The 14,569-nt window shown below is 36.6% G+C and overlaps 1 protein-coding gene across 5 annotated transcripts in view; it reads left to right on the forward strand.

Annotated features, from left to right (window-relative positions):
• Positions 1-99: 99 nt before the first annotated feature.
• Positions 100-14,569, forward strand: part of FAM149B1 (family with sequence similarity 149 member B1) — a 205,297-nt gene continuing 190,827 nt past the window's right edge. For 3 of the 5 annotated variants that reach the window (XM_056819372.1, XM_007478368.2, XM_007478369.2), the window contains exons 1-5: positions 104-235; positions 2,921-3,025; positions 8,748-8,877; positions 13,847-13,989; positions 14,140-14,256. In XM_056819372.1, the coding sequence (XP_056675350.1) occupies positions 189-235; positions 2,921-3,025; positions 8,748-8,877; positions 13,847-13,989; positions 14,140-14,256 (542 nt within the window). In that variant the 5' untranslated portion in view covers positions 104-188. Of the gene's footprint in view, positions 236-2,336; positions 2,376-2,920; positions 3,026-8,747; positions 8,878-13,846; positions 13,990-14,139; positions 14,257-14,569 lie in introns of those variants that run through there. The other 2 variants (XM_007478370.3, XM_007478371.3) reach the window with 2 other exon arrangements.

The raw sequence follows: 14,569 nt of genomic DNA on the forward strand, positions 1-14,569 counted from the left end.
TGGCGGGGAGAGGAGGGGCAGGGGAGGGAAGCGGGCGTAGGCTGCGGTCGGGAGTCAAGGCGACGGGGAGGGACGGGGCCAGAGAGTGGCGGGAGGGGGCCGGGGCGGAGCCGGCGCCGGTGGGAGGGCCAGGCCCGGAAGCTCCCACCCCGGGATCCCCTCCCTGGTGGCGGCTGAGGAGAAGGAAGATGATCTCCAGATACACCCGGAAGTCAGCGCCGCAGAGCCTGGAGCTGTGAGTGCCCTCCCGCAGCCGCCAGCCTGGAACAGGAGCAGAGTGGATCGCGGAGGAGGCAGCGGGGTCCGCGGCCGAGGCCTGTGCTTGCCTTCCGTCTCCCACTTTTCGCCTTCTGCGGGCCCCGCCCCGCTAGGGGGCGGGGACCGGGCGGCCGCGGCTCCTAGGGGCGGGATAGAGCGTGCACGGAAGAGGGGCGGCCGCGAGGTCCGGACGTGGGAGAAGAACCTCGAGCTGCTAGAGCCGCCCCTCCCCCGGCGGGGGTGGAGGTGGAGGTGGGGGTGGGGGCAGTCCTGCTGAGAGAAAGCAGGCGTCCATTGGTGGAGAGGGGAAGGGTTAGGGAGCTCGGAGGCACCTCTCACTGGAACGTGCGCTTTAAGCCTCTAGATCTTATGCCTGCAGAATTGTCCAATGGGTTCAGGTCATTGCTGAGACCCCAGGGCCCCTGCTTTTTAAAACATAGTGTGATGATTACACTCCTTAGCTAACAGACTAGAATTCCAAGATGAAGAGAGCTAAAGCTAAAGAAAATCTTTATTTGTCCCAAGTCTGGGAAGGACTTCTCGAAAGTGAAGCAAAGAAAAGCAATTTCGATGGCAATTGTAGAGATGTTAGGTTGGTTCAGGTCAGTCAGCCACACGCCATTTTTAATGAGGCAGAGGCTGCGAATTCAATTACTCTATAATACAGTTAGTGCTTATTTTGATACTTTGATCCATCAGCAAGCATTTATTGTCTGCTATGTTCCATCTGTGGGGAGTACACAAACACCCTTATTTGCAAGAAGTTTACTTTCTGATGAGGATAAGACATCAGGTATCTAGATAAATTTGCTTGGTATAAATGTAAAGGGAATAAATGTAAGAATATACAAAAGAACTAGCAGTTGGCAGAAATCAAAAAAGGTTTCATGCAAAAAATGATGCTTGCATTTTTAAGGGAGAGAGAGAGTCTGAGGTAGTAAGAAAGGAATACATTCCATGCATATGGGACAGTCAAGTTGTCATGTTATGGATATCTACAGAAACTTGGGCAGTCCATTTCTCACTGCATACCCACCTCTTTTTACAAACATACATTTCTTTGATGTTTATATCATTTCAAGAAAGTTATTAATAGCAATATGTTATAATCCACTCAGACCCACTGTTGACTCTGGACCACACCTAAGGCATAAAATTGGCAGAAATGTATTGAAAATATAAGATTTTTCTTTTGTTGATTGGAGAGAAAAAGGAATCATTTGACTTGCCTAGAACAAGGTAGAGCCTTTCTACTCTCTACTAGCATAGGTTAAGAACCTATTCTATTCCTTGAGAGATGTAGGCATAAAGACATATTTGATCATTGATTCTCTGATCAGTTTCAAGCAAAGAAAGGTGTTAGGTCACTGCCATCGAAAATGTATTGGACTATAGAGGATTCTTGTTTGTGTTTGACATTATACTGATGATTGATTATCAAGCCCAGAATAATCATGATTTAACAAGATCCATAGACACTCAAAAGAGAAGGATCTATCAGGCCATACAGGAAAAACTAAGGTAATGAAGAATACATACATACATACATAAATATGCACAGACACATATCTCCCAGATTATAACCTGCATTTGAATACATAGATATATTTTTATGAGCTCTTGCAGATTGACAGTTATGTAGGTCCAATGAATAGTAATTTAATATTGCATATGGAATATTCTGCAGTAATTTCCAAGCTCCTCCCTGATACAAAAACCGGCCTTTCGATTTTTCCGGTGATGCTATATAATTGTGAATCACTGAGTGCCATTTAATATGAAACTAACAAAGCAGAGTCTGTTTCAGAGATAAGAATTCAATGCCTAAAGCTTTACTGGGTATTTTTCCAGTTTATGATGTTTTAAGAGGCACTTGTTGAGAAGTGTTAAGAGGCAAATTCATTCCCTACTGCTGAAAAAACAGCAAAAAGGAAATTCTGTACTTACAATGAGTTTGTAACCTGATCTTTACATACAAAGGATGGTGTTGTATAAGCACTATCAAAGTAGTTGGTTCTAATTTAATAGTATAATAATTTAATAAATCTCTCAATTTTCTTGCTTCACTGCCTATGGAGACCAAATAAAGGAGTCCTGTCAGATTTTCAGATATAGAGGTTAGCCTTTTTCTTCTCCATACCATTTTATTTGTTTTTGTTCAGTCATTTCAGTACAGTCTGACACTTCTTGACCCCATTTCGGATTTTCTTGGCAGAAATACTGGAGTGGTTTGCCATTTCCTTTGCCAGGTTATTTGACAGATGAAGAAATGAAAGAAAACAGGGTTAAGTGGCTTACCCTGAGTATCCCAGCTAATAAGTGCCTGAGAACAGATTTGAACTCAGAAAGATGAGTCTCCCTGACTCCATGCCCTATGCTCTATCACATTATCTAGCTGCCCATTATAGCATTTTATAGCAAATGCAATAATCCTTCAAAATATAAATGCCCTCCTGACATTAAATAGCAATGGTTTTGATAATCTGTGGGTATTTGGAGTGATTTTTTATTTTAGATGATTGAGTCACAAGCATAGTCTACCCCAAAATTCATTCATATGCACATATTCTAGAGAAATAGATGATTATTTTAAATCATCAAATTCTTGAAAGACATTTTTCTTTTTTTTACAGCTAGCATAATATTGTTTTACCTTTTGTAGGAAAGTAATTACCAAAAATGCTGTTGATCATCATCCCCTTCCAGAGCAGCTGGATGAAATTTCCCCCACCAATGACAGCCATGAGAAAGACTCAAGTTACCAAAGGTAAAAATACTGGATGCATCTCATTTTTAGAACTTTTACAGATGGGAATTTTGTCAAATTTGGAAACTAATAACATAATAAATTACATTTATACAGTTGCATAGCACTTTATAGTTGCAAAGTGCTTTGTATAATACATTTAAAAAATCTAATCTTTTTTTAAAGAAACATATATTTTATTATATTGTTAATAACCATAATTAGTTTGTTCACTTTATTAAAAAGTCACAAGGATGTGGCTTTTCCTTTTAACATTTGATTTTTTTCTCAATTACATGTAAACAAAAGTTATTCAAATTTTGAGTTCCAAAGTCTATCCTCTCTCCTCTCTCCCTCCCTTTTCTTCCCCCTCCTTGAGAGAGCAATTGGATATAGATTATGCATGTGTAATCATGCCAAACATATCCATATTAGTCATGTTGCAAAAGAAAAAGCATATCAAAAATCTTTAGAACGTGTGTTTTAATCTGTATTTCAGATTCCATTACTTCTTTCTTTGGAAGTGAATAGCATTTTTCATCATAACTCCTTCAGAATTGTCTTGGATCATTTTATGTCTGAGGAAAGTATATATATATATATACATATAGAATAGTTCTCATTCACAGTTGATCATTGTACAATATTGCTGATATGATGTACAATTTCTCTTGGTTCTTCTCCTTTCACTTTTCATCAGTTCATGTAAATCTTCCCAGGTTTTTTTGAAAGGTTCGTGCTCATCATTTTTATAGCACAGTAGTTTTCCAGGACAGTCATGTACCACATATCATATACCATTTCCAAGTTGCTGGATATCCCCTTAAATTCCATTTCTTTGCTACCACAAAAGAGCTGCTATAAATATTTTTGTACAAATTGGTCCTTTTCCTTTTTCTTTGATCCCTTTGTGGTATAGAATAGTGGTATTTCTGGGTCAAAGAGTATACATAATTTTATAGTCCTTTGGGCATAGTTCCTAATTATTCTCCAGAAGGATTGGATTAATTGACAACTCTACCAACAGTGCTTTAGTGTCCCAATTTTCCTCTCTCCCCTCTAACATTTGTCATTTTCCTTTTCTGTCTTATTAGCCAATCTAATAGGTGTGAGGTGGTACCTTAAGAGTTATTTTAATTTGCATTTCTCTAATTAAATGATTTAGAGCATTCTTTCCTCTGAATATAGATAGCTTTGAATATTTTATATGAAACCTGCCTATTCATAACCTTTGACCATTTATCAATTGGGGAATGACTTGTATTCTTTTTTTCCCTTTGTTTATTTTATTTTATTTTTTTAACATTTTTTAAATTTGGTCAATTTCAAACATTATTCCTTGGTTACAAAAATCATTTTCTATTCCCCCCACCCCTCCCATAGTCGATGCGCAATTTCACTGGGTATTACATGTGTCCTTGATCAGAATACCTTGTTGGTGTTTGCACTAGGATGTTCATTTAGAGTTGTGAGAGTTAAAATAGTTGAGGTAATAAACTGTAATAATTAAAATAGTGGAAGACTTAAATTGTAGTAGATAAAAGAGTGGACGAGTAAATTGTGACCGCAAAAAATATAGTTTCAAGACAGTGTCTTGTTTTAAAATCAATAGTTAAGGTGGTCGCCAGGGAAATATTCCCAATTCTAATATACCCAAGTCAACTGGGTTTTATAGAGAATTTAATTCATACAAATGAGGAATTAAAGAGAGAGAGAGAGAGAGAGAGAGAGAGAGAGAGAGAGAGAGAGAGAGAGAGAGAGAGAGAGAGAAAGGAAATAATGAGAAAAGGGCTATACCAGCCTAGGCCTGCATGAGCCAGCCTAGGAGGAGAAGGATCAGTCAGTTTTTTATCACTCACCACAAGATCTGTCCAAGCAAGGATTCAGAGGGACAGAGTCTCATTAGAGGGAGTTCCAGCCAGAGTCAGCCTCCCTCAGACTGTCTTCAAGAGACTGTCTCAAGAGACTGTCCCAAGAGCCTCCTTTAGGAGACTGTCTCTGCTCTCAGATTCTCATCTCCTTATAAAAGGAATTTTCTCCTCCCCCTAAGTTCTCCCATCTACCAATCACAGTAGACGTTTTTCAAAGGACAGACCATTCTTAGTTCACACCTAAGAAGACTAATCTTTTGAGTAATTCACACCTGAGTAGACTAGAATCTCTGAGTCAGTTCTCACCTCTTTGCTCCTTGTAAGTTCACAAGTTGCCTGACCTTTATAGGTACTTAGCACCCTTTTGTATTAGTCCTAAAAATAGGCACAGCTTAAGAACTTTTTACCTTATTATAAGTATGGGTTTAAGTACTTTTCAATGTTCAGCAAAGAGTTTTCAACTTTATCTTCCCCTAAGGCATGCTTAAGTATGGTGAAGTAGAGTTCTCAAATTCCTGATCTAAGTTACTTCATTGTTTAAAGTGGGGAATGGTCTTAACCCAATCTTATGAAGTAGGGTCTGAGAATTTTTAAGGTTCACAGAGTCTACATCCCCACTCATATCCCCCTCGACCCATGTAGTCAAGCAGTTACTTTTCCTCTATGTTTTTACTCCCACAGTTTGTCCTCTGCTTGTGGATAGTGTTTTTTCTCCTAGATCCTTGCAGATTGTTCAGGGACATTGCATTGCCACTAATGGAGAAGTCCATTACATTCGATTATAACACAGTGTATCAGTCTCTGTGTACAATGTTCTCCTGGTTCTGCTCCTTTCGCTCTACATCACTTCCTGGAGGTTGTTCCAGTTCACATGGAATTCCTCCACTTTATTATTCCTTTGAGCACAATAGTATTCCATCACCAACATATACTGCAATTTGTTCAGCCATTCCCCAATTGAAGGGCATCCCCTCATTTTCCAATTTTTTGCTACAACAAAGAGCACATCTCTTTGGGGTACAAACCCAGCAGTGCTATGACTGGGTCAAAAGGCAGACAGTCTTTTATTGCCCTTTGGGCATAGTTTCAAATTGCCCTCCAGAATGGTTGGATCAATTCACAACTCCACCAGCAATGAATTAATGTCCCTACTTTGCCACATTCCCTCCAGCAAATGACTTGTATTCTTATAAATTTGACTCAGTTCTCTATATATTTGAGAAATGGAGCCTTTATCAGAGAAACTTGCTACAAAATTTCCTCTAGTTTCTTGCTTTCCTTCTAATCTTGGCTTCATGGATTTTGTTTGTGCAAAAACTTTTTCATTTGATATAATCAAAAATATAACTATTTTATATCCCAAAATGCTCTCACTATTTTAGTTGGTCATAAAGTCTTCCTTTATCTATAAATCTGACAGAAAAAATATTCTTTGCCCTCCGGAATTCCTTATGATATTACCCTTTATGTCTAAATCATGTACCCATTTTGCCCTTGTCTCAGTATAACATATGTGATATTAGTCTGTATCTAGTTTCTGCTAGACTACTTTCCAGTTTTCCCAGCAATTTTTGTTATATGAGTTCTTGTCCCCAAATCTTGGATCTTAGGGTTTGTCAAACACTAGATTGCTATGATCATTTACTACTGTGCATTATGTACTTAATCTATTCCACCGATCTACCACTCTATTTCTTAGTCAGTTCCAGAATGTTTTGATGATTACTGCTTTATAATTTGATTTGAGATCTGTCACTGCTAAGCTACCCTCCTTCACATTGTTTTTCATTGATTCCTTTGATATTCTTGAGTTCTTCCAGCTAAATTTTGTTATTGTTTATTCTAACTCTAAAATTTTTTTGTTTTTATTTCCATTGATCTTTTTACATTACATCCATTTTTTAAAAACCCTTATCTTCCACCTTAGAATCAATACTATGTATTTTAATGCTAAGTCAGAAGAGTGGTAAGGGCCAGACAATGGGGCAAGTGACTTGCCCGGGATCACACAGCTAGGAAGTATCTAAGTACCTCCCATCTCTAGGCATAACTCTCAATGCACTGAGCCACCCAGATGCCCCTAAATTTTTTTTTTGTAATTTGATTGGTATGACACTGAATAAATAATTTAGGTAGAAACGTCATGTTTGTCTATTCATCAACAATTAATATTTCTCCAGTTGTTTAGATCTAACTTTATTTTTGTGAAAAATATTTTGTAATTGTGTGCATATAGTTCCTCAGTTTATCTTGGCAGGTATTTTATATTGTCTGAAAGTTATTTTAAATGGAATTTCTCTTTCAATCTCTTCCTGCTGTACTTTGTTGGCAATACATAGAAATGCTGATAATTTATGTGTGTTTATTATACCCTGCAACTTTGCTGAAGTTGTTCATTATTTCAGCTAGTTTTTAGGATTCTGTAAGTATATACTATCATGTTATCTATAAAGAGTGATAGTTTTGCTTCCTCATTGACCATTCTTATTCCTTCAGTTTCTATCTCATTTGATCTTAAGTATTATTACATCTATCTTGTAGAAAATTGAGGCTTGAAAAAATAAAATGCTTTGTATCACATAGCTAGTAAGTGATGAAACTAAGACTTGAATTGGGTCTTTTGGTCCCAACCTCAGTTTTGTTGGGAGTTTTCAGTAATTTATTTTTAATTAAATTTTGTCTTTTTTTGTTAATGAAAATCTACCTCCTCTTTCTTCTCCCCACTCCTTTGAGAAAGCAAGAAAACCAGAACTCCAGTTATAAACATGTATAATTAGACAAAAACAAATACCCACATTGACTATGTCTCATCAAAATGTCTCATTTTAAATCCATCACCTTTCCATCCAGAGGAGGGTAGCACATTTCATCTTTAGTCCTTTGGAATCATGGTTGGCCACCACATTCATTGGTCAAGGTTCCTTAAGTCTTTTAAAGATGTTTTCCTTTATACTATGGTTATTGTATAAATTGTGCTTCTGGTTCTGTTCAACTAATTGCAGCAGTTCATATAAGGCTTCAAGGGTTTCTCAGAAACCTTCTCTTTCATGATTTCTTACAGCATAATAGTATGCTACCACAATAATAAACCAACTTATTCGGTTATTCCCCAACTGTTGGTATGCCCTCAGTTTCCAATTCTTTATCACCATGAAAAAAACCAACCTATAAATATTTTTTTATGTGTGGATCTTTTTCCTTTGATCTCTTTAAGATAGATACCATGTAATGGTATTTCTAGTGTTATTTCCAATAAGCCTTGTTTTGAAACCTACATTTTTTTAACATTTCTTCTCTTTTTAGTGCCATCAGGCTTTACTCTAACTTGGTGCTTGTTGGTTGTAGCATTGTACCCATCACAAATGTTCATGCATTTTAAGTAATGTTACCCAAGTAATTGTGATCTAAGAAAAATCACTAATTTTTTTGGTTAAATAGTATTGATTATCCAGAATGTAGTTTGTTATATTTTAAATTGTTGTATTATTCCCTCAGACTCTCATTTGCTGCTGATGAAATTGTTTTATGCCAAATGTTTAAAAAAATAGAGATAGTCTAAAGAGAAAGACTATGTAGAGGTTTGATGAGCTTCTGCAGTTATTATATTTGAAAATAAAAATTATAAATAACACTATATTAATTCAAATTCATCTTACATACTATATTGTTACCTTAGGGTAATTATATTAAGTGCTAGTTGCTACAGCAACTGAAAGTGCCCTAGAACTATGCAAATTGTACATTTTAGAAATTCTCTATAATACTTCTGTGTGCACATTTATGTAAAAATTTCTGAATAGTTTATCTTGTAAAACTGAAGAGATCTGAGAATTTTTCCTTTTTCTCTTCCCCTTCTCAAATTGTGGATTTAGTGAATCTGACGTCACACAAGAATCACCTTTTACATCAACTGACACTGGCAATTCAAGATCTGCCTTTCCAAGTTATGCGGGTACAGGGATTTCTACTGAAGGCAGCTCAGACTTCTCCTGGGGATATGGTGTGAGTTAAATATGATCAGTTTGATGGAGTAATTTAGACAGTAGGACCTAAAACTGAAAATCAGAATTTGCTAGGCTTCCTACCTTCTTCCCACTTTTTCACATATTGCTACTTTAAAATGTGCTATCTTATCTTTGTGCTTAGAAAGTAGTATTTTGTAGTACAGTAAGACCCCTTTTACTCAAACTCAACATATTCAAATTCAAGTATATGTGATTGGCAATTAAAAAAAGGCAAAAAATACATGAAATAAAAATGTTTAATTGCACACTAAATCTATGCCATTTTCCCAAGTGGCATAAAGTCTTGCAGCAAGTTCTCCCATCCACACTCAAACTCTTGAGAAGAGTTACTGTGAGTTGTTACATTGTTTTGCAACAGATATGAATTCCTGCCTCAGTCTTTGTACAGAGATCTTCAGAAGTCATGTCTGTGTCAGATCAATGTTTCTCTTTGTTTAATTAACACTATTTAATTACTAATAATGACCCCAGAAGTACAAGAGAATTGATGCTGATAGCTCTGATAAGAATAAGAAAAGTCATAAAGTGCCTAAGTGTGCTCATATAAGAAATGCTTGTCAAATAATGGAGTTCACTTTTTGCACAATTTTCAACTTATTCAAAGAGCTTTCGAATGTATTGGTCAAGTGAAACAAGGTCCTACTGTACTACTTAGTACCAAGTTAGCATTACCTTCTTATAGATATAGAAGTTGAGTCAAATTCAAGCTGAATTGATAATTTAATTTGTTAAATTAAAAAATGGGGGACAGATAGTTCTTTGGGGACTCACTTGAAAAACCCATAATGCCAGTGTGAAATGGGACTGCACTTATATTTTAATAAGGCATAGAGGTACAGAGATAAGAAGAGACAGAACATCATTCACATAATAATGGATTAGAGATAAGAACACTAGGCAGTAGCATGGTCCTGGTGGAGATAAAAGAGTGCTCATGGGACAGGTGTTTGAGGTCTCATTTTTATAATTGTTTTTCAGGGAACAGACTAACTCTTATCTGTGCCACCTTTAGAGTTGATTCTTTAACCAATCCAAATCATTTCAAAGTTATCAGTAAAATGTTAATATGTCCAAAATCATCTCGGAGTTATCAGCATCTTTTGATGCTGGTCTGGAACTATGGAGATCTAGATTTTGTCTGAGATTTACAGATCATAGGACCAGAAACGTTGGCAGGCAGCACCTAGATGGCTTCTGATTTGGCACATACTATTGTGCCAAGGAAGTTCGTTCCCTCCCCTCCCCTCCGCCCCCCCCCCCCCAGTAGCTTGACCTGCCCATCAACATTACACTAGGTTTTGTGTCCATGAATGTGCTATACATGAATAAAAAGTGAGGGGGAGGTCTTTCCTGGGGCTTCTTGCTTGGAACGGACTTGGGAGCAGAGCAGACAGGTGAAGGGAAAAGAGGAAGGGACTGGCAGGCCAGGCAAACTCGTGGGCAGGTTACTCAGAGGAATGAGATTTAAAACTATGATTGTCTATCCTTTCTAATAAACTTTATAAAAATATATTTGGGTAGAAATATTAATTAAATCCTTACACTACCAAGATGCAAATTTTGGTTAATATCTGATATGTTTTGCAAATTATGCTCCTTTGATCTTTGGGACAGTTTATATTGACTTCCAGTTTCTCCTTTGTGATCTTATTTCCTGCCAGTGCCCCTTTGTACTGGCTACTTATTAACTTACTAAACTGACTAGAAGAGGAGTGAGGTGGTCAGGGAGACCAGAATGAGATGCAGTTTTAACACAAAGCTAAGCAGTTGGGGTCCCATTACAGAATCATAGAATTCCAGAGTTGAAAAGGAACCTCAATGTCCACCTTGGCCAAATCAAGAATCCCCACCATACTATACCCTGTAAATATCTAGCCTTTCCTAAAGTCCTCAGGTGAACCTCTATTTCATGTTGGGCCCTGATAGTTAGGAAGTATTCCCTTACATTCAGTCTACATTTGCAACCTTTACCCATTGCTTTTGCTTCTGCCCTTTGGGATCACATAGGATAAGTCTAGCCTCTCTTCTGCAAAATAGCCTTTCAAATTCTTAAGTCAGCTATGATGTGTCAATATGTTGTCTCTTCTCCTAGTCCTGTTTAAAAATCCCTAGATCCTTTAACCTATATTCAAATTATATATATTCAAGACCCTTCCCTACTTTTTTACCCTTTCTATGTTTTCTTGCTTATCAAAGTCCATTTCTAGCTATAATGCCCAGAACTGAACATAGTACTCCCATTGTGACTTGCAAATTAATTTTAAAAAACAACTCTACTGCTTTGGATTCTTCTTCTATTCTTCAAGGCAAATTTAGTCTGATGAGTTTCATTCTTCTCCTGGCTGAATAACAAATGAATGACTTTCTGTTGAGTGGGAAAAGTGCTCTGACAAACTAAAATCTTACCATTTTGACAGAGCATTAGGTTTGGTAGGAACTTAGAGTCCAGGACAGGTAGGTGTTGCAGTGGATAGAACACCTGACCTGAACTCAGGAAGACCTGAGTTTAAATCCAGCCTCAGATACTTGCTAGCTGAGTGACCCTGGGCAAGTCATTCAACTCTTTGCCTCGATTTCCTTATCTATAAAATGAACTGGAGGAGGAAATGTTTGCCAAGAAAATTCCAAATAGGGTCACAAAGAGTTGGATATGACTGAAACAAATATATATTGCATTCTATTTCTGATGAGGAATTTTCTCTATTATATCCCTAACATATTACCATTTAAAATCTACTTAAAGACTATCAGGGAAGACAAGGATTCAGCTTCTAAGGCACCTTATTCTATTTTTTAGACAACTCCAATTTGTACAAAGCTTACTCTTGTAGAGAGGTAGATTTGGGTTCAGTCTGACTTTTATCCATTACTCCTAGTCCTGCCCCCTGGGACCCATCAGAATAAATCTAATCCATTTTCTACACACAATCTTTAAATTACTGGAGGATAGTTAATAAATGTTCTGCCCTAAATCTTCTCTTCAGGCCAACTATCCCTAGTTCCTTCAAATGGTTCTTTTCTAGAAGGGACCCAAGTCCCCTTGCCATATTGGTCACATACTTCTGAATGTGATCCAGCATGTTAAATACTTCCTAAAATTCCCTGCCCATAACTGAATATAGTAGTCAAGATGTCATTTCACAGGGTCAAAGAACATCCTTCATTTTGGGTACTGCAGCTCTCATAATGCAACTAAAGAGCAGGTCAGGTTTTTTTGACTACTGTGTTTTCTTTTTTTAATATCATTGAGTTCAAAGAACACTAAACCTTCAGACCTTTTCCAAAAAAAAATGGTATTTAACCCCACCTTTCCCCATTTTATCCTTGTAATGTTTTGATTTTTTTTAATCCAAATGTAGGACTCTATTGATCCTTTTAAAATTTATTAAATTTGGCCCAATAGCCCATCAGGTACTTTTGGATCCTGTCTTAAATCTAGCATGTTATCTAAGTGACCAGCTTTGTATTATCTGTAAATTTGATAAGCTATTTATATATTTTTTTATCCAAATCATTGATAAAACTGTAAACTAGCTTAGGACCAAAAAGAGATCCCAGGTTCCTAAATTAGGAACACTGACCTGTTAATGACTTTATTTGAGTTCTGAATCTATCTAAATATAATATCATCTAGCCCATTTCTCTGCATCTTGTCCAGAAAGATAATATGAGAAACTTTATCAAATGTTACCCTAAATCTAGTCATACTAGGTGTATAATATTCCCTTTATCTACTAATTAATAAATTTCTTAAGAAGGAAATGAGGCTGTTACAGAATTACCTTATGAATCCTTTAGTGAAATCATGCTGACTCTTAGTGATCATCACTTGTTTTCCAGATGCTAACAAGACAAACCTTTAACAATGTGCTGTAGAATTTTGCCAGGAACCAAAGTCGAGCTAATGGGCTTACAATTTCCAACTGTGTCCTCTTCCCATTTAAAAAAAAATTGGGGCATCATTTTCCCTTTTTTTGTCCTGAACCAGCCCTCTAACTCTTCATGATGTGTCAGACTTAATGGATTCAGCAGTCACATCAAACAGTTCTGTTAATAACCTGGGATGTCATTTATCCAGAACTGGTGATTTAAATGCATTGAAGGCAAATAGTTGATTGATGATTATTTTCTCATTTATCTTGAATTTCATCTCCCTGTTAATTATTTTTATCCTTGTCCTTCCCACTTCAAAGATAATTATTCTTGGAAGAAAAAACAAAAGTAATATAAAAGTTGAATACTTATGCCTTCTCTCCCTCATCCAGTATATTTTATTCACCCTGAGCAGAGGTTCTACTCTTTCTTTTAGCTTCCTGTAGCTTCTAGTATAGTATATAAAATTTAATAAATTTTAGTTTGGAGATTTGTAGTTTTCCATATGGGCAGCTAGGTGGCACAGTGGATAGAGCCAGGCCTGGAGTGTGGAAGGCTCAGATCTGGCCCCAGATATTTACTAGCTGCATGACCCTGGGCAAATTGCTTACCCCTGTTTGCCTCAGTTTCCTCATCTAAAAAATAAGCTGGAGAAGAAAATTGCAAACCACTCCAGTATCTTTGCCAAGAGAACCCCAAGAGCAGTCATGGAAAGTTAGATACCACTGAAAACAAGTGAACAAAAATTTTCTGCATCTGCAGCAGAGTAGTAGGTAGAGTTTAGGCCCTGTTTTCATACTGATTTCCATTTGAAATGTGAATAAGTCTTGGTCTTTTTCATGTCCTGGTATAATTCTTCACTCTGTGAAAATTAAGCAAAGATTCAGTATTTACAATAGAAATCATTTGAGTAATTTGTGTATGTGCTGAAACTTTCCATTAGTTTGTCTCTTATGGAAACTTGATAGTTTTTCAGATTGGATGAATACTTAAGTGATCTTAAAAGATTTCTTATGACTTCAACAGATCTTAAACCTATCTATAAACAACGTTTCTTGAATGTTTATTTTTAGGAACTTGACCGAAATGCCACTGAAAAAGTCCAGATGATGTTCACAATCATTGATGAACTTTTATATGAACAAAAATCGAGTGTACATACAAAGAGTCTTCAAGAAGAGTGCCACCAGTGGACATCCACCTTTCCTCACCTCAGGTATTACAGGGATGGAATAAAATCTCATATATACATGATCTTAGAAACAGAAAAGTACATTAACAAAAATGCTTATATTTTGATACCTCAGTGATATTACTTATTTTGTGGACTTGGGCAAATGACTTCATCTGTTTCTTTAATTTGAAGGATTTTGGGAAAGCAGATAGTCACTTCTTGTGAAGGTTATGGATTATATCCTAGGTCTCCATCTGTTACTTCAGCCTCACATGAAACAACATTGAACCAAGAAAGAGAGTCAACTATGTAAGTAGTTGAGCTTTTAACTTATGCTGAAGCATGAAGATATTTCTCTTTATTATCTACTATTAATTAGCAAAGCCTAAATCTCATTAATAGTAAATTTCATGGGATTGTCCAGATTGCTCACTTTTTTAGAATTTTGTTCTATAAAATATTATGTTGGTGGAGCTGGCCATCATCTATTTTTTTAAAAGCCCACATTTTTGTTATGCAGAGATTTATTTGTGTTTACATTACAATAATTGAGTTGAGTTAGCTTTTTATTTTCAAAGAAAGCATTAATTTGTTTTAAAGAATCTTAACCCTTAAATTTAAG

The sequence above is a fragment of the Monodelphis domestica genome, chromosome 1 (assembly GCF_027887165.1).
Source record: "Monodelphis domestica isolate mMonDom1 chromosome 1, mMonDom1.pri, whole genome shotgun sequence".
Taxonomy (NCBI): Eukaryota; Metazoa; Chordata; class Mammalia; order Didelphimorphia; family Didelphidae; genus Monodelphis; species Monodelphis domestica.